The sequence below is a fragment of the Chlorocebus sabaeus genome, chromosome 12 (assembly GCF_047675955.1).
Source record: "Chlorocebus sabaeus isolate Y175 chromosome 12, mChlSab1.0.hap1, whole genome shotgun sequence".
NCBI classification, from domain to species: domain Eukaryota; kingdom Metazoa; phylum Chordata; class Mammalia; order Primates; family Cercopithecidae; genus Chlorocebus; species Chlorocebus sabaeus.
Window position 1 is genome coordinate 1,430,370 of NC_132915.1, and position 24,813 is coordinate 1,455,182.

A 24,813-nucleotide genomic window follows, 5' to 3' on the forward strand; every position below is an offset into this window, starting at 1 on the left:
ATGGTGTATTGTTCTTTGACAGATTTCCAGAAAGCTGTCTATCAAACAGTGTTAGAAACAGAGGATGTGACTTTGATACTTCAATCTTCTGAGCCTTGTACCTGTAGGAGTGGCCGAAAAAGGAGAAATTGTTGTTATAAGGCAAGCATTTCAATATATCTTTATAATCATGCTTTTGATACATAGTACTCTGTTCTAGTGTAAAAGAAAGTAGCAGATAATAAAATACCTTTTCCTCAGATAGTTCTTTAAAGCTGTATCTTAAAAAAATAGTTTTCAAAAAATTTTACAGTATCAAATAGTAATCACATATAAAATACAATATTCAAATATATTTTCAAAAAGTTAATTTCAGAAAGTAAGCTTAATTTTGATATTCTCCATTTTAGCTTTTTTTAGGAAGTATCCTTTCGTTTTGAAATTTCATTTCATTTTCGAGAAGTTTCTCATCCACTAATAGTAAACGAACATACTATTATATAGCAGGCTTAAAATACTATTCTGATGTTAGATATAGTGTCAATTTAATAGAAACTGTATATCAAAGAAAGGGTTTTTTTTTTAAGAAACAAAATTTATTTGTACTTTTTTTAACCTTCTGTCTGTATTTCCTGGTCATGTTTCACCTCTGTTTTATTAAATTATCTGTCACATATCTGTGTACATAGAGGAACCCTAAGTGAATATTTATCTAGTTTGATATTTATTTGGTCTCGTTTAATATTTTGCTGTTTTTAACTACTTCCCTTTTTTGTAATAGCCCAGTTTCCTAGGAGCGTTGGAGCGTAAATGAGACGGGGTCCACATAGCACTGCCACTGCACTGTAGATTTCATTACCAGGCACCTCCTAATGGCAGCATTTCCATCACTGTGTGTCATGAGGATACTTTCTGTAATAAGGATTTTCTCCCTTTAGGAAAAATATCATTGTATTATGATTTACCAGAAGTGTGATTCCACATTAGTGATTTGTGGATATTTTGTGCAGTAGTTGACCATCATTTTCTTGAAATTCATTGTGCCGAAGTAACCAGATAATAAATATTGTTGTATGTGATATATCTTATGATGTAAGCAGGTGCATAGCTATGTTGGTCCTTTTTATTTTCTATATTTTTCTGGTTACAGACCAATTCTCATGGTGAAACAGTGAAAACCTTGTATCTCAGTTACCTTACAGTCCTTCAGAAGGTTGCTAACCATGTCGCGCTACTGCAAGCTGCTAGTACTTCCAAACAACAGGTTTGGTTGGCATTTTACATTTCTTTGTGATGCTATTGTTGTAAATATTTCATAAAGTTTTAAAATAGTTATTAAATAATGTTTTTGTGGATGAAATTTAGGAGGAAACTCATTTGCTCATTTTTAAGTGTCGATGTCAAGGAGTATGTGCACTTAAGTTTTTAATCAAAGTGAACAAATTTAAGCTTAATTTAAAATAAGAACTATTTTTTATGCCTTTAATAATGTTCATATCTTTATTTTTCAAAACATTCTTTGGTATAATTACTAAATAACATATTTGATGAGTCAGTTCTATTCCTCTAATAATGTCTGTAATGGTATTTAATCTACTGGGTAAAATGAGGATTTACAGTAATTTGTATATTAAATATTAGGACTGTTTACCGAACTGGCAAAAGTTGGTAATTTCAAAGTTTAGGTTTAAACTCAATCATTTACTGTGGTTGTTTCCTTTTATTCTAGAGCACACAAATGAAAAGATGTTTTTGTAATGATTTTATATTTTTTTCTATGTTATAGTTGATGCCATTTAAATGTAATTTTGAAATCTCATAAGAATTTGATATTATTCTTTGATAGTACTCTTCACTCTTTTTGGGAGTATTTAGCACCTTGTTTTGGAAATCTTAAAAAATCTTTTGAAAAGTAATGATCAATTTAATAACCACATCATTAAGAATTCAACGCCATATATGCTTAACATATTACTTTAAGAGTTTTTGAATTCTTAGTCTGACTTAGGGAAGCAAAAATCTTCGAAGTAGTATATTCTTTCTAAGAAGAATTTTTTTTCATAAATTATTTCAATTCATACAGGTTTGAATGTGTTAAGTGGAAATATCTTTTCTTCTGCCTTTTCCCTTCAAGGAAACACTTATCAAAAGGATATGTGATCAGGTATTTTCCAGATTCCCAGATTTTGTGCAGAAAAGCAAAGATGCAGCCTTTGAAACACTTTCTGACCCTAAATACAGTGGAAAAATGAAGGTAAGTGCTCCTCTTGCAGGTTGCATACAGACATGGTACGCAAAATATTTACTCAGTGGTATGACAGAGACACCAACTAATCGGAACAGGTGCTCAGTCATTCAAGAAGAGATAGTGGCTTTCGACAAGTGGTGCAGTTATATCAGCATTTACTAGGTCACTGTGAACCCCGAATGCAGATATGTGTACTCGGTAGGTCCTTTGTAGTAGTTGCTTCAAATACTTCAGATTTTCCTTATTGATATATTGGACTTAGCCCTCTTAAAATGCGTGTGCTGTTATCACGTATATAATAGCTTGTCTTCAAATGTTTAAGGAAATAACCTGCCAGAAATATAAAAGCTAATGCAAAACGGGAGTGAGGAAAGGCATTAGCTTGGAATTAGAGAAAGGAATTTCTCGAAGAGTTCAAGATGGGCAAGGTCTGTATGTCTAGAATTTTCCGCATGTTGTTTTTATTTGCAGACCTAGATTGTAAAGTTGCAAATAGTCATTTATCATACACAGGAAAACTGACCTGTAGCTGTGCTGCTCTTGGTAATGTGTTACTGAGGGAGGGATGGGAAAAGTAAGGCTAAGTCCTCCAACCTTGACCCAGGCCTTGGGCATTGCCTGTGGCAGCAGCATGAAATGCTGACAGCTTCCTGCTTCCTTGTAACAACAGAGTTAGTTTGTTTAACCCCTTAATAACCATCAATAATCTTTATTTGTAGATTCACAGATTTTTACAGAACAAAACTCAACTTTGTTATAATTTTTAAAAGGTAAATTCTTTCTTTTGACATAAAAGGAATAGAAAGGAAGTAATTCAAAGTAGTTTTTGGTTTTTTTAATTGTAAAAATACTTTTAGCAATTTATCGAGATAAGTTCATCATGGTTTAGTTTGCTTGGGATCTCTAAAATCAATGAAATAAAATAGAAGGTAGGAATATACATATGTACATAAAGACTGTTGCGTTAAAACTTTTTAAAAAATGAATGTTTTATTAATGAGGATATCATGTGATTTATTATCACAACAAATAATTCAAATCTAATGATATTTCCTAAGGTAGCAAGTCAATTTTTGTCATCCATCTCTTTGACTTTAATTATTTTTAAATTAAAATATATAAAAAGTCCGGTTTAGAACTGAGCACTTACTATCCCACAGTTTAAGCCAATAGGATATTTCCAGAAATTATGGCCTCCTCTGAAAACTGCATTAGCCATTATTGCTACTCATTTAAATTTTATTCCCTGTGACTCTTCACTAAAAAATTACCAGTCTGGAAATTAAAGTTTTATAACTCTGCATTTTATATTTTTTATATATTCATTAAATATATACTTGTAAAATACACTTTTAAAGTTAATCTCCCTAGGAATAATAGTGTCTGATTAAGAGAATGATTAGATTTAATTTTATTTTAATTTTTAGGGGGGAAAAGGCAAGCATAAATTGTTGCCGGAGACTGGGTAGTATTTTTACATGTGAATGATGCAGGTAATTTACTTGCTTTGTGAGAGAGCATCCACCAAACAGATGGATAGTAATAAGCTAGGGATGTATTTTTAGTACTGTGTTAAATCATTTGACTAACAGCATCATCTGCTCATATATTGATTTGGTAATGTAAAACTTACAGGCTGATCATAGAATCATTGCCTATTGGTTTAAGAACTTCAAGATTTGAGTTGCATGTACTTTTTGATTTCAGGTGATAAAAGATCTTTGTTTGGCTTGGCTTGTCATAGGTCAGCCCACAGTTGCAAGGACTCTGAACAGAATGCCTGCTATAATCTTCATAGCCTCAAAGCTACACTCATGACCCCAGCTGTTTCTCTTGAGTATCAGAGTTTTGACCTCAGCTATCATTCAAGGGGTTAGTCACAAGTTGCAATCATTCACCTGATGAAAATCTTCACTTTTCTTTCTCTTGAGAAATGCTACAGAGCCACTTACTGTGGAGGGTGGGAATAAAGACTAGGAATCCAGCTTGGTGCGGCTGAAGTCACACAAGGGTCATGTTCATCTTTCTAGGCCTGACTGACCAAGTTGAGGAAAGTTAAGATCCAAGATTCCTTGCTGTTAACACCCCCAAATATACGATTCCTTTATAGGTGGATTGTCTTGTTCTGTGGAGGACAGCTGAGTGATAAAACGTTGGGTCTATATTGTTAAGACTCCAACATCTATTGATTACATTGTCATTGTGGAAATATCTGGGATCTTAATTTATAGTCGTTCATTTAGTTAGTCTCTTTAAACTAGCCTAATTAAGACCTCAAGTCTAAAAACATTTACTTTTCCTCTGACTTGTTTTTACTTTAAAATATTTGAAAACACTTAAAGTTGCAATAGTTATGATACCACCCCAAACAATAAGAATGGATTTCTATACAATATATCCTTGATTTAAAATGTTAATATCTTAAGGAGAATGAAAAACCACAGACTGGGAGAAAATATTTAGCAGAACAATAAAGGACTGGTTTACAAATATACAAATAACTCTTAAAGCTCAGCAATAGGAAAGCAAACAGTCCAGTTTAAAAATGAGCAAAGGGTCTGAACAGATACTTCCCCAGAGAAGATAACAGAGATGGCAAATAAGCATATGAAAAGAGGCTCAACAACGTATGTCATTAAAGAATTGCACATTAAAACATCAATGAGATACCACTAGATACCTATTAGAACGGCCAAAATCCAGAACATTGTCATGCCCAAATGCTGGTGAGGATGTGGAGTAACAAGAACTCCCATCTGCTGCTGGTGGGAACGGAAAAACGATACAGTCACTTTGGAAGACAGTTCAGTGATTTTTCACAAAGCTCTTAACTAAAAAATTTTACCTTAAATACTCTTACCATACGATCCAGCAGTTATGCCCCTTGATGTTTACCCAAATGAGTTCAAATGAATTCATTGAGTTTTAATGAGTTAAAAACTTATATCCAGACAAGAACCTCACATGAGTTTATTCATAATTGTCAAAGCGTGGAAGCAACTAAGATGTCCTTCAGTAGGTCAATGGATTTAAAAAGCTGTGGTACAGCCATACTGTGGAGTACTATTTAGCAGTAAAAAAATGAGCCATCAAGCTACCAAAAGACATGGAAGAACCTTAAATGCATATTGCTGAGTGAAAGAAACCAGTCTGATCGGCTACATACTGTATAATTCCAATTATATAGTACTATGAAAAGGCAAAATTATGGAGACAGTAAAAAGATCAGTGGTTGCCATGGGTTCTGGGGGAGGAAAGGATGAGTAGGTGAAGCACAGGGAATTTTTAGGGCCATGAAACAATTCTGTATGATACTGTAATGGCAGATACATCTCAGTATATATTTGTCAAAACCCATAGAACTATGTAACCCAATGAATAAACCCTAATGTAAATGTGGACTTTAGCTAATAATAATGTATCAATATTCACTCATCAGTTGTTGCAAATATACCACACCAATACTAATAATACTTGATGTTATATTTTCTAATAATATTATTAATACAGATATTAATAAGGAAGGTGCAGAGAAGGTGGGGAGTAGGGAAAGAGGAGCTTTGTGCATTTTCTCCTCAGTTCTGTAAAGCAGAAAAAATACTATCTACCAATTTAAAAAGTTAATCTTACGTGAAACTCAAATTACTTACTTCATATGGAATCAGTTGTTTTATTAAAAAATAGACTAAATGCAAATAAAACTTCATATGTTCTCCAAATATTAACGTAATGTTTACCTGATATATAACATTTTTATTTACCATTTGATTGGTTATCTGAGTAGAAGTTTTTTTTAACTCCATAGCTTTTTTTGAGGTTCTGGGGGGAGGTAGAGGTCAAAGTTAGCACAATAGCTTCTCTTGATTAATTATATTGAGTATTTTTTTTTAATTTAAAAGCTTAAATGTTTATCATTAAATAAATTGTTTCAGTGTTTGTTTCATCTTTCAGAAAAATTTTCGACTTTGTATAGAAAATTTCTTTTTCCCCTCTGTAGATTGCTTTTGCACATTGTTCTGGAGTTGTCATTGCCAGATGTGGAAATAAAAATAACAATGTGACTTATGCACAAGGCTTTGGACTGTTTGCTTCCTTCTTAAAAGCACTGTGTGTGGGGGCAGATTACTGGCATTTTGAGGTCAAAATCAATTCTGGAAGTCAGAGCTTACTGTAAATAGGGAAACAAAGGGGAGAAAATCAGAAGAGGTGTATATCTGACTGATTATTCTAAGAAAATAAATATCAAGACTTTTAGAACCTAGATGTAATTGAACACATTTCATTACATCCATCTAGGGACAATTTAAATACTTCCTAAAAGGAATGCTGCTCTATAATTTAGTTTCTTAACATATTGTAGGTATAAAGAAAGTGTATTTTGGAAATTAAATTAATCCATTTAAATGCATCCCATAATCTAAAATGCTTCCTTTTTATTAAAACCAGATGAGATGAAATAAAAGTCTTTGGGAACTTTACCTCCTTATTGACAATATGATGATGAATAACATTTGATGTAATAGCTAATACTTTATTTCTCTAACTTGGAAAAAATGAAAGGAATTAGAAAAGATGATTGAGGTTAGTATTGTATGAAAATAATTTTAAAGAAATGCTCAAGTGATGTTTGTATGTATAAAGTGTACTTTTAGTTGGAACTGGTTCACTGATTTTTGTGGTTCGTTTTCAGGTCCTTCAGCAGCTTTTAAATCATTGCAGGAAAAACAGAGATAAAGTTCTTCTCTTTTCTTTTTCCACCAAGGTGAGTTTCATCTAAAGTATATCCTTGATTGGCCAGCCCTAACTTTTGAAGCATAAAGAATAAAGCATGTGCCTACATGACACCTTATAGCCACATTTTCTCTTATCTACACAGTAGGAAATAGTGAGGCAAGCAACTTAAAGTTTTTAAACAGACACTAAAATTTCAATTGTTTTAGGGTTGCCAAATATCGAACTCAAAGATAGATTTTTATTTTCTGTTGATGTTCTTAATAATTACAATGTTCTTTAAGACATTTCAGATATTTTAGAACTTAGAAAATAGCACACATATATTTACGTAAATGATTTGATCAGTAATATTGTTTGTTTCTTAAACATGAAAAGATTCACATGTACCCTAAAACTTAAAGTATAAAAAAAAAAAATGAAAAGATTGATTTTTAAAACAAGTTCTGAATGTTAAAGCCGTAATGTTGCAGGATAACGGGATATAAATATATATAACGGGATAACGGGAATAAATATATGAGAAAAATATTTATTGCTCTTGGAATTGTAAGAAAGAAATTATGAACATCAATAATTAATACTTATCAAGTCTCAACTTTGTAATGGTCTGAAACTTACTTAACCAAGATTCATGTTTGCCCATCTTCATACCTCTCCTTTAGTTGCTTGATGTGCTACAGCAGTACTGTATGGCGTCTGGGCTTGATTACCGACGACTTGATGGAAGTACAAAATCAGAGGAAAGACTCAAGATTGTAAAAGAGTTCAACAGTACACAAGATGTTAACATTTGCCTTGTCTCTACAATGTAAGAAAATTAAATTCAATAACTTGATTTTTATCCAGTTACTTTTGAGATTTAGGGTAATTTTTAAAACTATTATTAGATTAATTTTTAATGGCTATGCTTATTTAGCAGCAGCAAAAATACTATTATGACTGAAATTTCAATATCTTAAGTTTTAGCTAAGCTTTTCTCTCATTTCCTTTATCAACATTGAATTCCCCTGAGAAGTGTGGGTTTATAAAGGTAAAAATTTAAAAATTGATATTTCCTCCTATGAATTTTCTATGGTAATGTTTTGACCCAAGTCTCCTGGTGAGAATAATCAGACTTCTTATTAACTGGATAACTGAGACTCACTGTAGCAGCAGTTTTCCCACCGTGTCAGGGAGCCCTTGAGAGCCCACTGGGGCTAGGGGCTCGCGTTTCCCTCCTCTGCCTCTACCTCATCTCAACTGGAGCAGCTCTGCAGTTAGAGATTTTATGAAAGGTAAATTGGTTCTAACCTCTAGGTGTGAATATCCCTTTAAGACCTTTTAGAGACTGTACACACTTCTGAAAAGATTTAAATCAACATAGACACCTAAGTAAGATTAATCCCATTTTAGGAAGGAACAGAACAAAAACTTTTGATATCCTGTGTAATAAGAATTTTATAGATTCACTGCCACTGTCTTTCAGAATTTCAATGGACTTTAAAAATAAACATGTAAAATGCGCAAAGTAAAAATTAAATCAAAATAGAAATTAACTTAAAATAAAGAATAAAATATGTTTATGAATGGGCTAACATTGTTGAGCACTTTAATTATTCTTGAATTCCCACCATTAAGGCAAATGGGGAAAAGCTTTGGATTCCCATTTTCCTGTAAATGAATGCAAGAGGTTATTTTTTGCACGCGTCCTTACATACAGAGCACTAAATGACATAGATTACTGTGTTCAATTAAATTTCGTAAAACACATACGCATTGTAACTTTAAAGTGTTTCCAGTTGATAGATGCACTAAACAACGGTTCCAATAATAGACTCTAATGACAAGCAGTCGTCTCTCATCTTCTGCTCACTTCCAGCTCATTTGCTGAGATCTCCATAAAGCTCCTAATTATTCCTTCAGCTCTGTCAGAAATTGCTATTTAACCTATCCATTGAGTTTTTTATTGTAATCATACTTTTAAAAACGTCTTTTTGGATGGCATTTTTGCTCTCTCTGTTAACTCCTGTACTTGGGGAGCTGATCCTTCTGTTTGTTGTTTCCTCTGGCTCTTGCTTATGGGTAATGGCTTCTTCATGTTTGGTCACTTTTTTCTTTTGAGCTTATCTTCAGTGGTGTTTTTTCTTCTGGAAATCCTTTGGAGACCGGTTGTAGGAGTTTTCCACTTGTGTGGTTTTGCTTTGGCTTCTGCTGGGCATCCTGACAAGACAAGGGAAAGAGTTTTGGATTCCTGTTTTTCTGTGACAATTTGAATAATTTATTGCATAAGTCATTACATAAGGAACCTTGCATAATATAACAAATACATTCTTCAGCTGTGTTTTGCAAAAGACACATAAGCTCAGTTTTTGTTTTGTTTCTATCATTTCGCAAGGGTTTATATTTAATATCTGTTGTAACAGAAGTGTTTTCACATTAGCTTAGCCATTATCTTGCCAGAGTACAAAGTCTTCATTATGTTTTAGTTTATCAACTTTACATAACTTGGAACTTCTCTTAAGCAAGAGTATTAGGCTACTTTCACTACTCTGTTCCCCTTTTTTCTCGCAATGTTTGCTATTTTAAAATTATTATTTGTCTATAAACTACTTTTGTAACTTTCAATCTTTGCACTTCTGCCTTAGATCCATTGAATTTCCTCTTAGATCTTTTTTTCTGGATTCTGTGTCTTCTTTCTTGGTTTGCTGCCATATTTTACTGGAAAATGATTCAAGTTTTGATGTTCGGTCTGTTAACTTTCTACATGCCTTCTAAGTCTTTGTAATGTGTGGTATTAGCACTAGCACACACTCACCCACCCTTCTACTTTTGTCACCTGTACGTATTGTCTGTTAACTGTTTTAATTTTTACATTGTCAAGGGTATTAATGTTTTCAGTAAGTCATGTACCAATAAACAGTTATTGTCCATAGGTTGGCTCTAAAATGTGGAGGCAAAAACAGCGTTTACATTACTATGTTTTAATAAACTAAGCATCTTTCATGCAGGAGCAAGTAGTGCTATAAGATAATTTATCTGAATGTTCATGACCTGTTGGTCAATTCAAGATTAGTCTTAACATCAACCTCATATAACTTCTCTTTCCTAAGACTTCATCCATGTTTTATGTTTGCACTGTTCAGTTCACTTCAAATTTCAATCATGACTTTTTCAGTCTTTCCCCCCCTCAGTCTGTTTTTGCCCTTTGTAATAATCCTCAATGTTACTAATTCTCATTCACACATTCTCTTCTGTCGAGTCCTCTGTATCCTGAACCTGCCTCCTGAAACCTTTATTCCTTGGTTTCAGTCTGTCCCAGTTGTTTTCTAGGCCTGATAAAGAACTGTCATGTTGGAGCTTTCTTTCACTGCTCTTCTGCATTGGATCTTTTTCCTGGGTTCCTGCTGTTTTTATTCTTGATTTGCCCCTTTGTTTTCCTAGGAAATACCCTCCGGTAACTTTTTAAGCCAGAATATAGAGGAATTAAATTTTATGCATCTGTAAATATAGAAAATGTATTTTATTGCTCTGTCACTTGATACTTTGTTGGACTATATAATTCTGAATCAAAAATCATTTCCTCTTAGATCTTCGAAGGGCTTGCAGCGTTGTTTTCTGATAGATGGTACGGCTAAATGGATGTGCAGTGCCAATCTGATTTTCATTCCTTTTTGGGAACTCGTAAGAGTTTTTCTTCATCTACGGTATTCTAAACTTTCACGGTGATATTTGAGTCTTAGTGTGGATCTTTGTTCATTTTTTATGCCAGGTACAGTAGGCTTGTATTCTGAAGGCTTATGGGTTTTTTTTTCAACTCTGGAAAATGCTGTTTTATATTTCTTTAACAATGACTTTTTTTCCTTCCTTTTTCTCTGCTCCCTTCCTCTTGCATGCCAGGTCGTCAGACTTTCAAGCTTTCAAACTATGTTGGTTCTTTAAATCTCTGAACTTTTCTATCAGATTTTGTCTTTTTGCTCTGTGTTCTGAGAAATGTCAGTTTTTGATCTTATTTTGTTTGAAATGATCACTTTTTTGTTTAAGACGGAATCTCACTCTGTGGCCCAGGCTGTAGCGCAGTGGTGCGATCTCAGCTCACTGCAACCTCCGCCTCCCGGATTTCAAGCAATTCTCCTGCCCCAGCCTCTCGAGCAGCTGGGACTACAGGCCTGTGCCACCACACCCAGCTCATTTTTGTGTTTTTAGTAGAGACAGGATTTCACCATATTGTCCAGGCTGGTCTTGAGCTCCTGACCTTGAGATCTACCTGCCTCGCCCTCCCAAAGTGCTGAGATTACAGGTGTGAGCCACGAAGCCCAGCCATCACATTTTTAATCTAAAGTTTTTCTTGCTTTCTGACCTCTTTTGTTTTTGGAGTTACCTTTTGTTTAAAACATCAATGTGTTAAATTCTAGCTTTTTGTAGTCATTTGATTCAGTTCATTTAAAGAATGATCATCTGGCATTTTTCCTGGGGTTTGTTTTTTTGGTTTTGGAGAATCAGTAAATTTATTAATAAGTTTGAAGAAGATTGGAGGTTTTAAGGTATGAAGCCGCCCTATCCATAAACATAGTATCTCTTTATATTTATTTAGGTTTTCTTAGAAGCAGTGTTCAAATGGGTACTTCGTTTGACCTTTTATAATACCTAATACATAATAATACAGCTTACTTCGTCAGAGGCATGTCCGCAGAACATTAAGATGTAGTGAAGGTGTGCTTTCTGTCAGAGGCATGTCCGCAGAACATTAAGATGTAGTGAAGGTGTGCTTTCTGTCAGAGGCATGTCCGCAGAACATTAAGATGTGGTGAAGGTGTGCTTTCTGTCAGAGGCATGTCCGCAGAACATTAAGATGTGGTGAAGGTGTGCTTTCTGTCAGAGGCATGTCCGCAGAACATTAAGATGTGGTGAAGGTGTGCTTTCTGTCAGAGGCATGTCCGCAGAACATTAAGATGTGGTGAAGGTGTGCTTTCTGTCAGAGGCATGTCCGCAGAACATTAAGATGTGGTGAAGGTGTGCTTTCTGTCAGAGGCATGTCCGCAGAACATTAAGATGTAGTGAAGGTGTGCTTTCTGTCAGAGGCATGTCCGCAGAACATTAAGATGTAGTTACGGTGTGCTTTCTGTCAGAGGCATGTCCGCAGAACATTAAGATGTGGTGAAGGTGTGCTTTCTGTCAGAGGCATGTCCGCAGAACATTAAGATGTGGTGAAGGTGTGCTTTCTGTCAGAGGCATGTCCGCAGAACATTAAGATGTGGTGAAGGTGTGCTTTCTGTCAGAGGCATGTCCGCAGAACATTAAGATGTGGTGAAGGTGTGCTTTCTGTCAGAGGCATGTCCGCAGAACATTAAGATGTGGTGAAGGTGTGCTTTCTGTCAGAGGCATGTCCGCAGAACATTAAGATGTGGTGAAGGTGTGCTTTCTGTCAGAGGCATGTCCGCAGAACATTAAGATGTGGTGAAGGTGTGCTTTCTGTCAGAGGCATGTCCGCAGAACATTAAGATGTAGTGAAGGTGTGCTTTCTGTCAGAGGCATGTCCGCAGAACATTAAGATGTAGTTATGGTGTGCTTTCTGTCAGAGGCATGTCCGCAGAACATTAAGATGTAGTGAAGGTGTGCTTTCTGTCAGAGGCATGTCCGCAGAACATTAAGATGTGGTGAAGGTGTGCTTTCTGTCAGAGGCATGTCCGCAGAACATTAAGATGTGGTGAAGGTGTGCTTTCTGTCAGAGGCATGTCCGCAGAACATTAAGATGTGGTGAAGGTGTGCTTTCTGTCAGAGGCATGTCCGCAGAACATTAAGATGTGGTGAAGGTGTGCTTTCTGTCAGAGGCATGTCCGCAGAACATTAAGATGTGGTGAAGGTGTGCTTTCTGTCAGAGGCATGTCCGCAGAACATTTAAGATGTGGTGAAGGTGTGCTTTCTGTCAGAGGCATGTCCGCAGAACATTAAGATGTGGTGAAGGTGTGCTTTCTGTCAGAGGCATGTCCGCAGAACATTAAGATGTGGTGAAGGTGTGCTTTCTGTCAGAGGCATGTCCGCAGAACATTAAGATGTAGTGAAGGTGTGCTTTCTGACACACTTATCGATACGGGAAGAGCATGTGACACACCTAAGGAATAAACAGCCTGCATACGCGTTAGCTGGCTCAAAGACCAGTCCTCAGTTTGAAAAGAGCAATGTTCATTTTTTTTTTTTGCCTAACAAGTAACCTTTTGCTGTTAACCATGTAAGAACAGAGTGACAAGTTTTGAAGTTTAGGTTTGTGAGTTGTATGATCATCAAACGGAGAATTATCTCATCTGCAGAGAGTGAGTCTAGGGCTTTTTTCTACTTCTTTAACGGGAGCTTTGCTTCTTCAGCAAGGACCGAAGTTATAACTTCAGAATATCTTGGAAGATTGCTGCCTCAACTAGTAGAGATCTTACCTGTGGCTCCTATATGGCATCTGAGATGGCATCATACATGGTTATGCCTGACCTTGCCATCAAGAAGGTAGCTGGAATAGGATTATATTTATTCGGCATATAAACCTTTAACTTCTTTTCTGCTTTTTTGGTTTTAAGATATGGTTTGGTGTCTAAATTCCACCCAATCCCCTAACTTACCCATTTTTTTTAATCCTTTCTAGTACTTTCTCCCTATCCCACCTCACTCTTTTCTTAGAGTTTAGGTCTCTATGATGTCTTCATGGTGTGTCTAATAAGCCGTTTTCCAAAGGAGAAAATTCAGTTTCCACTGAGCACTGAGCTTCAAATCAGGACATTTGGGTTTGAATCGAGACACTTGCTACTTAGGAGATCTTGAACAAATTAGTTTTTCTGGTCTTCAATTTCCTCGCCTGAAAAATCAAGATATTTTGCTTATAGAAGTCTTTAGAACAGGCCAGGTGCGGTGGCTCACGCCTGTAATCCCAGCACTTTGGGAAGCCAGAATGGGTGGATCACCTGAGGTCAGGAGTTCAAGACCTGCCTGGCCAACATGGTGAAACCCTGTCTCTACTGAAAATACAGAATTAGCCAGGTGCAGTGGCTCGTGCCTGTAGTCCCAGCTACTCAGGAGGCTGAGACGGGAGAATCGTTTGAACCCAGGACGTGGAGGCCATAGTAAGCTGAGATGGCACCACTGCCCTCCAGCCTGGGCAAGACAGAGCAAGACTCCATCTCAAACAAAAAAAGAAGTCTTGAGAACAGAAGAACTAGCATGTATGAAAATACCTTGCATTGTTCCTGATATCTAGTAGATGCTCAATAAAGGCTAATTTGTTTGCATTTTTGATAGAAATTGTAGGAGAAAAGATTAGTATCATTTTTCTTTCCCTGGATGATTAGCATCCAGTGTAAAGCATTATCTAAGTGTGAGTTGTTTGTGATACAGTGTGGGCAGCTGATGAGGGAAAATGACGATGTGAAGCCTCACAGAAAAGCGTGAAAGACAGCTGGGCTTAGGAGAACACTTGAGGAAGAGAAAGAAAATTGTTGTGTTCTTGGATTTTGGTTTTGCCTTCTCTTTGTAAAAATGTAAAAATTTATCATTGTTGTCTTACAGAGTATTAAATATAGGATATGTAGATCAGATAGTTTAAAACATGGAAAGATCACAATTGTGGTTATTTAAAATTATATTGGCAGCTGGAATCTTCAACTCAGTATATAAACATTATATACATTCAGTTTTGCCAAAAGTTTCCTTTAGAAATTTTATTCCAAAAGAAATGAGTAATATGCTGATAGAAAAGTGAATCTAGCAAACCTGTACGTAATTTTTGTACTAATAATTAAAACTGCCAAAAAATGTATCTTTAGTGACTTCTCTTCACTGTTACCTTAACCACAGGTCAAGTTAAATGAAGACAAAAGTTTTGGCTTCCATTTAAGTGGCAGAAAGACTCTGTAGCATGAATACTAGGCACACCTTCATTCTTGGTTTTGACTTTCAGAATCATACACTAGTTGACTACAAACAGCTTTCTAAGCAAACCGTATCATTTGAACTACAATGCTTTCTTCGTACTTATTAACTTGTAAAGATTAAGTTAAGGTTTTGGGGTACTGTACTGCAAAAGTAAAATTTTCCAGATGATATTAAGTGCCTCTAGGTAGTTTAACACCAGGAATCATGAGCTTTGAGAGGATCTGGAGAAACATCATTTTCTGTCTCTCGTAACATTATTCCAAAACACTGTCAACTCTCCCAGAAAAAAGTAGCACATTTCTTTTGTTATGCACCCCAAGAGAAAGAGATTCTAAACCACTCTTTTCAAATAAATAATGAGAATCATATTATATGCCGGTTATTAAAATCTGCCTTTACTGCTTTATTTTGTCTCAGTCTCACACCTTTTTGTTCATCTATTAATATCGTCATGGACCCTTAATGTGCAGCAAGAAAAAGAAGAGAATTTCTGCCTTTGAAGAGCATTGTCGGGCAGTGCATGCTCTACGGAGTCAGGTGTGAAGACCGTAGGCATTTAAGAAACAGATAGATCAGAAAGTCCCATGGAAGGATGGTGATATTTTAACTGTTCTTTGGAGATAATATTTTATTAAAAAGAAAAGGAAAAGTAGGTTTTGGCAAAGGGCATTTTTATAGCATAGGTACCAAAATGACTAGAGAACTTACATGTTTAGTGCTTAGGATTTGTGGAGGCAACAGCTTGGGTGTATGACTCCATAGGAGAACTCATGGGTTATTTTAACAAAGCTCAGTTTAACAAAGAGAGGGTAAGTATCCACTCTGTGACAGGCCTCTTAAAGTTTATGACTCAAAAAGTAGAGGGGCGCAGGAGTTGTTGTTCAGAAACATGTAAGGGATAGTTCAATACAGTATGGCGAATGCAGGGTAGGAGGAGGCACAGAGGGGAGAGATTTAGGTCAGGCTTTGTTAGTGACACTTGAAGGACAAGGAGAAGTTAGCCAGGCAAATAAGAGAGCAGAGAAAATTGTATGAAGGTAACTTGAAGTGTTTTGGTCATTTGTGGGATAGGTACCAAGAATGACTGGTGTGATACCAGCTACAGAGATGGTAGGCCTGGTCACTGAGGCCTATTGGTCTCTGATGAATAGGAATTAATGGGTTTTAAACTACAAACAGCTTTCTAAGCAAACCCTCTAATTTGAACTACAATGCTTTCATACTTATTAACTTGTTATTAAGTTAAGGATTTGGGGGACTATACTGCAAAAGTAAAATTTTCCAGTTGAGTGGTACACTTAGTTCTGTATATTCTGTGCTTAAAATAATTTTTATGTAATGTGAGAATGGGCATGGATGTAAGATCTGAAGTAAGGGAGGACAGTTAGAAGGCCAATGAAGTAATGCATGCAAGTGCAATCTAATAGCTCTAAAAAGGGCAGTGGTGACAGCAGTGGAGAAGGGACTCAAGAGAAAAACATTTCTGAGCTAAATGTGACAGGACTTGATACTGGTTAGCTTTTAGTGGGAAAGGGAAGTAGTGATGGAGAAGAAAACGTCTATAGTGATACTTAGCATGGTTTTGGCTTTAATAAGTGAGTATATGGGTGGTATCACCAGCCCAAAGAGGAAATATATGGAGAAAAAGAACTCTGGGCCCAGGGAAGTATTAAATGTAGCTCATTATAAAATGAGCATTGATGTTATTTCATCTTGTTCTCTTCCTTTTGGAGAGAGAACGCGTGGCATCCTGTTGCAGTGTAACTCTTGGCTCTCTCTGTATTCACTATGACAAGCCTGAAGTATATGCGGTAGCACCCTGACTGCCTGCATTGTGATCAACATGTGGTGTGGAGATAATCTGTACGTAGGAATCCATTCTGTTAAGGGTATCTGGATTGTTAGCCATATTTTTAAATTAAACTTTTTATTCTGAGATATTTCTAGATTCACAAGTAGTTTTAAGAAATAATACAGAGTGATCCCAGGCCCTCTTTACCCAGTTTCCCCAATGTAATATCTTGTAAAACTGTAGTACATTATCACAACCAGGATACTGACGTTGATACAGTGAAGAGCATAACATTTCCATCACAAGAATCCCTCATGCTGTCCTTTTATAGCCACATCTACTTTCCTCTCTCCCCTTTCTCCCTGAGCCCTAGGAACCACTAATCTGTTCTTCATTTCTATAATTTAGAATAACATAAGAACGTTACGTAAAGGGAGTCATAAAGTATGTAACCTTTTGGGATTGGCTTTTTTCACTCAGCATACTTGCCTGTAAATTCATTCAGTTGTTGTATGTATCAATGGTTCTTTTCTTTTTATTGCTCTTAGTATTCATGATATGGATACCAGTTTGTTTAAACATTCACCTGTTGAAGGGCATCTGGGTAGTTTCCAGTTTTCAGCTGTTACAGATAAAGCTATTAACATTTGTTTACAGATTTTTGTTTGAACATTAGTTTTCATTCCTCTGCGATAAATACTAAATAGTGCAACTGCTGCATTATGTGGTAGTTGCATATTTTGTTTTATAAGAAATTGCTAAACTGTTTCCAAAGTGGCTGTATGGTTTTACATTCCCAACAGCAGTGTGTGAGATCAAGTTTTCACTAACGTTTGCCATCACTATTTTTTTAATTTTAGCCATTCTGATGGGCATGTAGAGGCATGTCATTGTGGTTTGGATTTGCATTTACCTAATATTTAATGATATTAAACATCTCTTCATGTGCTTATTGTATAAAGCTGGTGTTAATGCTTCTGTAAATGGTAAAATTCTCCAGTGGAATCGGCCGGGCTGGAGGGGTTTTTTTTTTCCCTAAGAGTTTTTAAAATACGTACTCAATTTCTTTAATGGTTATAGGACTATTCAGGTTGTCTGTTTCATTTAGTTGAGTTCAGCGGTTTGCAGTTTTTGAGGAATTGTTTTTCTTCTAACTTGTTGAATTTATGACCATAAAAATTTTTATAGTATTCATTTATCCTTTTAATAGCAGTAGGATGTGTAGTGATATCCCTTACTTCATTCCTACTATTGGTAATTTGTGTATTTTCTTTTATCTTTGTCATTGCTAGTTTAGCAACGAATCAGCTTTTTTTCATTGATTTTTCTCTATTATTTTTCTGTGTTCAACTTTATTGATTCTGCTTTTTTATTATTTCCTTTCCTCTGCTTGCTTTTTTTTTACTGCTTTTTCTGGTTTCTTAAAGGGAGGACTTCAGATGATTGGTTTGAGACCTTTAGCTTTTTTCTGATATAAGCATTTAGTGTTATAAATTTTCCTAAGCCCTGCTTAGCTGCATCCTACATATTTTCATATGTTGTGTTTTCATTTGTGTTACATTATTATTTATTTCTCCTTGTATTTTTTTTCACAATTTTTTGGGATTTCAGATTTTGTTTGACTCATGAGCTGTTTAGATGTATGTTCAATTTCTAAGTGTTTAGAATTTTTTTTTGTCGTCCTCCTGAAATGTGTTACTAGTTTGATTCCATTACTGTTAGACAACATACTCAGTATAATACCGTTATACTCAGTATATATCCATATAATTTCAGTTCTTTTAAGTTTGTTGAAGTTTGTTTTATGGCCCAGGATTTGGTCTATCTTGGTGAATGTTCTTTAGGAACCAGGAAAAAAAGTGTGTGTATTGTACTGTTCTAGGTGGAGTTTTCTGTATATGTCATTTAGATCCTGTTGGTGGGCCATTTTGTTCTTTTATATCCTTGCCAATTTTCTCTCTAGGAGTTCTACCAGTTGCTGAATGTGGGATGTTGAAATCCTCAACTATAATTGTGCATTTGTCTGTTTCTCTTTTCAGCTTGATTAATTTGACTTCATGTATTTTTCAGCTCTGCTGTTTTGGTGCTGTTTGGTGTTTTGGCAGATTGATCTTTTTGTCCTTATGCATTGTCCCTGTTTTCACTAGTAACTTTCTTTTCTCTGACATACACTTGGACTAATATTAATATAGCCAGTTTTGCTTTTTTCTTTAATAATTGCCTGGTTTATCTTTTATCATCCTTTCACTCTCAACCTAGCTATGTCATCAGATTTAAAGTGGTTTTTTGTTTTGTTTTGTTTTGGTTTTTTTTGTGGAGAGCATATTGTTTTTTCAATCTACCTTGCCAATCTTATGATTTTAAATGGTATATTTAGGCCATTATATTGAAGGTAATTATTTATATTTCTTATTTAACTTTTATCTTTTTATCTCCTATTTCTAGTTCCACTGTTTCTCTTATTTAGACTTTTTTTAGGATTCTATATTTGTTTATGTATTTGTTTTGTCTGTGTTTTTTAGTATATTGCTTTGTGTAGCTTCCTGGTGGTTGCTCTGGGTATTACATTGTACATAGTAACTTCTCACAGTCTACTGATAAACAGGTTTACTAGTTTGAATGACATATAGAAATTTTACTTACATTTAAGCTTCTTTTCCTACTCCACTTTTAAGATATAATTGTCTTAGATATTTCCTCTACATACCTTAAGCAGCATATCAGATTGTGTTGCAGTTTTCATTTAACCATGAAAGTGATTTATGAAACTAATGAGAAATACAGATTGTGTTGCAGTTTTCATTTAACCATGAAAGTGATTTATGAAACTAATGAGAAATAAAATAGTATTTATATTCACCCCTATTTTAACCTATTCTGATCTTCCTCTTTCCTTTCTGTAGTTCCAAGCCTCCTTCTGCTATCTTTTTTTCTCTTCCTTATGAACTTTCTAGCCACCAGTCTTTTAGGTTAAGTCTGCTGGTAACAGGTGCTCTTAGTTTTCCTTAGTTGGAGAATGTCATATCTCCCTTCCCTTTCTGAAGGATATTTTCACTGAGTATAGAATTCTGGGTTGACAGTTCCTTTCTTTCAGCACTTGAAAGATATGCCACTTTCTTCTGATCTCCATGGTTTCTGATGTTTCTCTCTGTTGTTCACATTTCGTAAATGATATTGGTTCTTGATTCTATCTTTTGTCTTTTCCACCGTACTACTGAGCCCATTTGGCAAGTTTTGTATTTCAGCTATTTTTCCGTTCCAAAATTTGTATTTTGCTCTTTATATTCTTTTTTTTTTTTTTTTTTTTTTTTTTTGCTGAGATTCAATTTTTTGTTTGTTTCAAGCATGTTTGTAATTGTTGAAACATTTTTTTTGATGACTGTTAAAATTCTTGTCAGGTAATTCTAACATCTGATTCATCTCAGTCTTATTCAAGCTGTAATTTTCCTGGTTCTTGGTATAAGTGATTTTTTTTATTGTATCGTTGTATCTTGGACATTTTGAGTATGGTGTTATGAGACTCTGCATCTGATTTAAATCTTCCATTTTAGTATACCTCCTCTGACACCATGGCAGCCAAGTAGGGGTGGAAAGCTAGGTTCCATATTTGGTCTCTGCTGATAGCCTGAGAGGGAAGTGCTTTACTACTGCTCCCGCCTGGCGTCCCCTGACACCGTGAGGGAAGACCCTGTTACCATCGGGCAGAAAGTGAAAGCTCTGGCTCCTCACTCACACTCCGTGACACCACCCTAGCAGGCGTCAGTGGCAGTGTCTCAGTATAGCCAGGCAAGAGTAAAGCCGAGCCTCCTCATTCATCCTTTGGCAACTAAGGTAGGGATGCGGCCACAGATTGTTCTTGGTGTAAGGTAGGGATGGGGCCACAGATTGTTCCTTGGTGTAAGGTAAGGATGGGGCCACAGATTGTTCCTTGGTGTAAGGTAGGGATGGGGCCACACGTTGTTCCTTGGTGTAAGGTAGGGATGGGGCCACAGATTGTTCCTTGGTGTAAGGTAGGGATGGGGCCACAGATTGTTCCTTGGTGTAAGGTAGGGATGGGGCCGCAGATTGTTCTTGGTGTAAGGTAGGGATGGGGCCACAGATTGTTCTTGGTGTAAGGTAGGGATGGGGCCGCAGATTGTTCTTGGTGTAAGGTAGGGATGGGGCCGCAGATTGTTCTTGGTGTAAGGTAGGGATGGGGCCACACGTTGTTCCTTGGTGTAAGGTAGGGATGGGGCCGCAGATTGTTCCTTGGTGTAAGGTAGGGATGGGGCCACACGTTGTTCCTTGGTGTAAGGTAGGGATGGGGCCGCAGATTGTTCCTTGGTGTAAGGTAGGGATGGGGCCGCAGGTTGTTCTTGGTGTAAGGTAGGGATGGGGCCACAGATTGTTCCTTGGTGTAAGGTAGGGATGGGGCCGCAGGTTGTTCCTTGGTGTAAGGTAGGGATGCGGCCGCAGATTGTTCTTGGTGTAAGGTAGGGATGGGGCCGCAGATTGTTCTTGGTGTAAGGTAGGGATGGGGCCACAGATTGTTCTTGGTGTAAGGTAGGGATGGGGCCGCAGATTGTTCTTGGTGTAAGGTAGGGATGGGGCCGCAGATTGTTCTTGGTGTAAGGTAGGGATGGGGCCACACGTTGTTCCTTGGTGTAAGGTAGGGATGGGGCCGCAGATTGTTCCTTGGTGTAAGGTAGGGATGGGGCCGCAGATTGTTCTTGGTGTAAGGTAGGGATGGGGCCGCAGATTGGTTCTTGGTGTAAGGTAGGGATGGGGCCGCAGGTTGTTCCTTGGTGTAAGGTAGGGATGGGGCCACACGTTGTTCCTTGGTGTAAGGTAGGGATGGGGCCGCAGGTTGTTCCTTGGTATAAGGTAGGGATGGGGCTGCAGATTGTTCTTGGTGTAAGGTAGGGATGGGGCCGCAGGTTGTTCTTGGTGTAAGGTAGGGATGGGGCCGCAGATTGTTCTTGGTGTAAGGTAGGGATGGGGCCACAGATTGTTCTTGGTGTAAGGTAGGGATGGGGCCGCAGATTGTTCTTGGTGTAAGGTAGGGATGGGGCCACACGTTGTTCCTTGGTGTAAGGTAGGGATGGGGCTGCAGATTGTTCCTTGGTGTAAGGTAGGGATGGGGCTGCAGATTGTTCTTGGTGTAAGGTAGGGATGGGGCCGCAGATTGGTTCTTGGTGTAAGGTAGGGATGGGGCCGCAGGTTGTTCCTTGGTGTAAGGTAGGGATGGGGCCACACGTTGTTCCTTGGTGTAAGGTAGGGATGGGGCCGCAGATTGTTCCTTGGTGTAAGGTAGGGATGGGGCCACAGATTGTTCTTGGTGTAAGGTAGGGATGGGGCCACAGATTGTTCCTTGGTGTAAGGTAGGGATGGGGCCGCAGATTGTTCTTGGTGTAAGGTAGGGATGGGGCCACACGTTGTTCCTTGGTGTAAGGTAGGGATGGGGCCGCAGATTGTTCCTTGGTGTAAGGTAGGGATGGGGCCGCGGATTGTTCTTGGTGTAAGGTAGGGATGGGGCCGCAGATTGGTTCTTGGTGTAAGGTAGGGATGGGGCCACACGTTGTTCCTTGGTGTAAGGTAGGGATGGGGCCGCAGATTGTTCCTTGGTGTAAGGTAGGGATGGGGCCGCAGGTTGTTCCTTGGTGTAAGGTAGGGATGGGGCCGCAGATTGTTCCTTGGTGTAAGGTAGGGATGGGGCCACACGTTATTCCTTGGTGTAAGGTAGGGATGCGGCCGCAGATTGTTCCTTGGTGTAAGGTAGGGATGGGGCCGCAGGTTGTTCCTTGGTGTAAGGTAGGGATGGGGCCGCAGATTGTTCTTGGTGTAAGGTAGGGATGGGGCCGCAGGTTGTTCCTTGGTGTAAGGTAGGGATGGGGCCACAGATTGTTCTTGGTGTAAGGTAGGGATGGGGCCACACGTTGTTCCTTGGTGTAAGGTAGGGATGCGGCCGCAGATTGTTCCTTGGTGTAAGGTAGGGATGGGGCCACACGTTGTTCCTTGGTGTAAGGTAGGGATGGGGCCGCAGGTTGTTCCTTGGTGTAAGGTAGGGATGGGGCCGCAGGTTGTTCCTTGGTGTAAGGTAGGGATGCGGCCGCAGATTGTTCTTGGTGTAAGGTAGGGATGGGGCCACACGTTGTTCCTTGGTGTAAGGTAGGGATGGGGCCGCAGATTGTTCTTGGTGTAAGGTAGGGATGCGGCCACAGGTTGGTCCTTGGTGTTTGGCAGGGGTAGAGTGGTTATTGTCTCACATTTTTCTGCCTTTCAAGGCTATACCTTTCCTGGTTCTTTGGCTAAAGGGAAAAGGCTCTTCTTGGGATTTTTTTTTCTTTTCTTTTTTTTAGTCTGTGACTTTTGGCATTTCCGACAGTTTGGGATATGTTAAGAACCCAGCCTGTGGTATCTTAAGCAAAAAGGAAAGCTAAGCTTTCACTGTCATGCTGTTCCTTAGGCCTCGTAGTCCCTAGCCTGCCTATCTTCTCTGTACCTTTCAGAGTTTTACGTTTATTTTCTGTGTAATATCCAGAGTTTTAGCTGCGCTTAGTGGAAGAAGAAGATGTGCATCTATTCCTGAATTGAGTTTTTAAATGTATATATTACTTTATTTAGCTAGAATGTACTAACAGTTTTTAAAAATTATGTTAGGAAAATCTTGCAGAAACAGTATTTGAGTATCACAAAAAAGTAAAAACCAGCACAACCTATTTACATGGGCTCTAATGGCCAGTTTTTAAGGGATTTTCTAGAGTGGTAGAAATAAAATTGTGCCTTAAATATTTTATTTGTGGCATATTTGTATTTTAATCACCACCTTACTTTGATGAAATTAATGAAATATTGTACTGTTTTGGCTATAGAAACCTGGCACAGTTGAATTATAGCACAATTAGTTTTTGCTGTTCTAATGTGCTTTTTTTTTCCTCTTTCCTCCAGGGCTGGTGGACTAGGCCTCAATTTTGTCGGTGCCAATGTTGTTGTATTATTTGATCCTACTTGGAATCCAGCCAATGATCTTCAAGCCATTGACAGGTATAATACTGACAAAATTTAAAGTGATCTGCAAACACTTTTAATCTAAAAATACTCTTGAACTTTTAAGGTTGCTTATACTATGACTATGATTAGAAGAAAGGGGGAAACTTGTAAAAACGTACATTTGAGATAATCCTAACCTTCTCAAGCCAAATAACAGTCCAAAAATAGCCATTTATTTTTCATCCATCTCAGAATCCTGTTAATATGACATAAATGACTTAAAAAGAAAGAATAAATTCCTAATACTGCAGGAAAATAGGATAGTTCTATAGTAGTAGATCCGAAGTTTTGAGAAACTCTTGGAAGATAAAAAGCAAGTAGAATCTGTGATCAGGATATCAGCAGAGAAATACTACAAAGTCTGCAGAAAAGAATACAGAAATTTTAAGCATGGGGCTGCAATTACAGTATGTGGGAGTAGACAGAGTGCATCCTTCTGGGAAACTGAAAATGTCCTGACTCGAATACAAATTCCCCTCCCACACCCTACTTTACAGAGAGTTTGGCTGTAACAGGTACTCTTTGATTAAAGCTGAAAGAATACTTTTACACATTTTATAAATAAATGGGGAATCTGACTGTAGAAAGCTTCCTAGAATGGGTGTTGGAACCAGATCATAAAGCCAGAGCAAAGCCTGTAGTACTTCCAGATTTCCCCAGGACATGAAAAGGGGAAATACACGTGTTACCTGCGTGGAGACACAGACCGGCTTTCCAGTGATTCACCTAGTCATCATTTTAATTATGAATGGGAAATGAAGAATTATGAAACATTTTAATAAAGCTAGCCTAGCAAGAAAGCAAAGGACAAAGGTGAAAACAGACATTGAAGGGAATAAAACAAGAATAGGATGCCAAGGAAAAAAGTACATAAAAAACCAAATTAGTTCTTAGAAGTTAAAACTCTTGCCAAAATAAAGTAACTCAGTTGAAGGTCTGAAAAAAATGGAGAGGGCTAAAGTTAGTAATTGATATGGAAGATAAAAGGAATGAATATTTATAAACATAAAGTCAAGTAACAAATAGATGTGAAATATGAGTAAAGAGAAATTGAGGAAAAATCCTAGAAATCATCATCTGTCTGTTCCAGAAATAATGAACAGAGAGGCTGGAGGACAGGGAAGATAATTGATGACATGAT

General features: G+C 37.4%; 1 protein-coding gene across 10 annotated transcripts in view; it reads left to right on the forward strand.

Moving 5' to 3' along the window:
- ERCC6L2 (ERCC excision repair 6 like 2) overlaps positions 1 to 24,813 on the forward strand; it is a 175,716-nt gene that overhangs the window by 44,515 nt on the left and 106,388 nt on the right. For all 10 annotated transcript variants that reach the window (XR_012094714.1, XM_037998707.2, XM_037998708.2 and 7 more), the window contains exons 7-12: positions 1 to 141; positions 1,130 to 1,243; positions 2,114 to 2,233; positions 6,918 to 6,989; positions 7,624 to 7,769; positions 23,571 to 23,666. Coding sequence is in view for 9 of the 10 variants with exons in the window: in XM_037998707.2 (XP_037854635.2) it covers positions 1 to 141; positions 1,130 to 1,243; positions 2,114 to 2,233; positions 6,918 to 6,989; positions 7,624 to 7,769; positions 23,571 to 23,666 (689 nt within the window). In the remaining variant the exon portion in view is untranslated. The remainder of the gene's footprint in view (positions 142 to 1,129; positions 1,244 to 2,113; positions 2,234 to 6,917; positions 6,990 to 7,623; positions 7,770 to 23,570; positions 23,667 to 24,813) is intronic.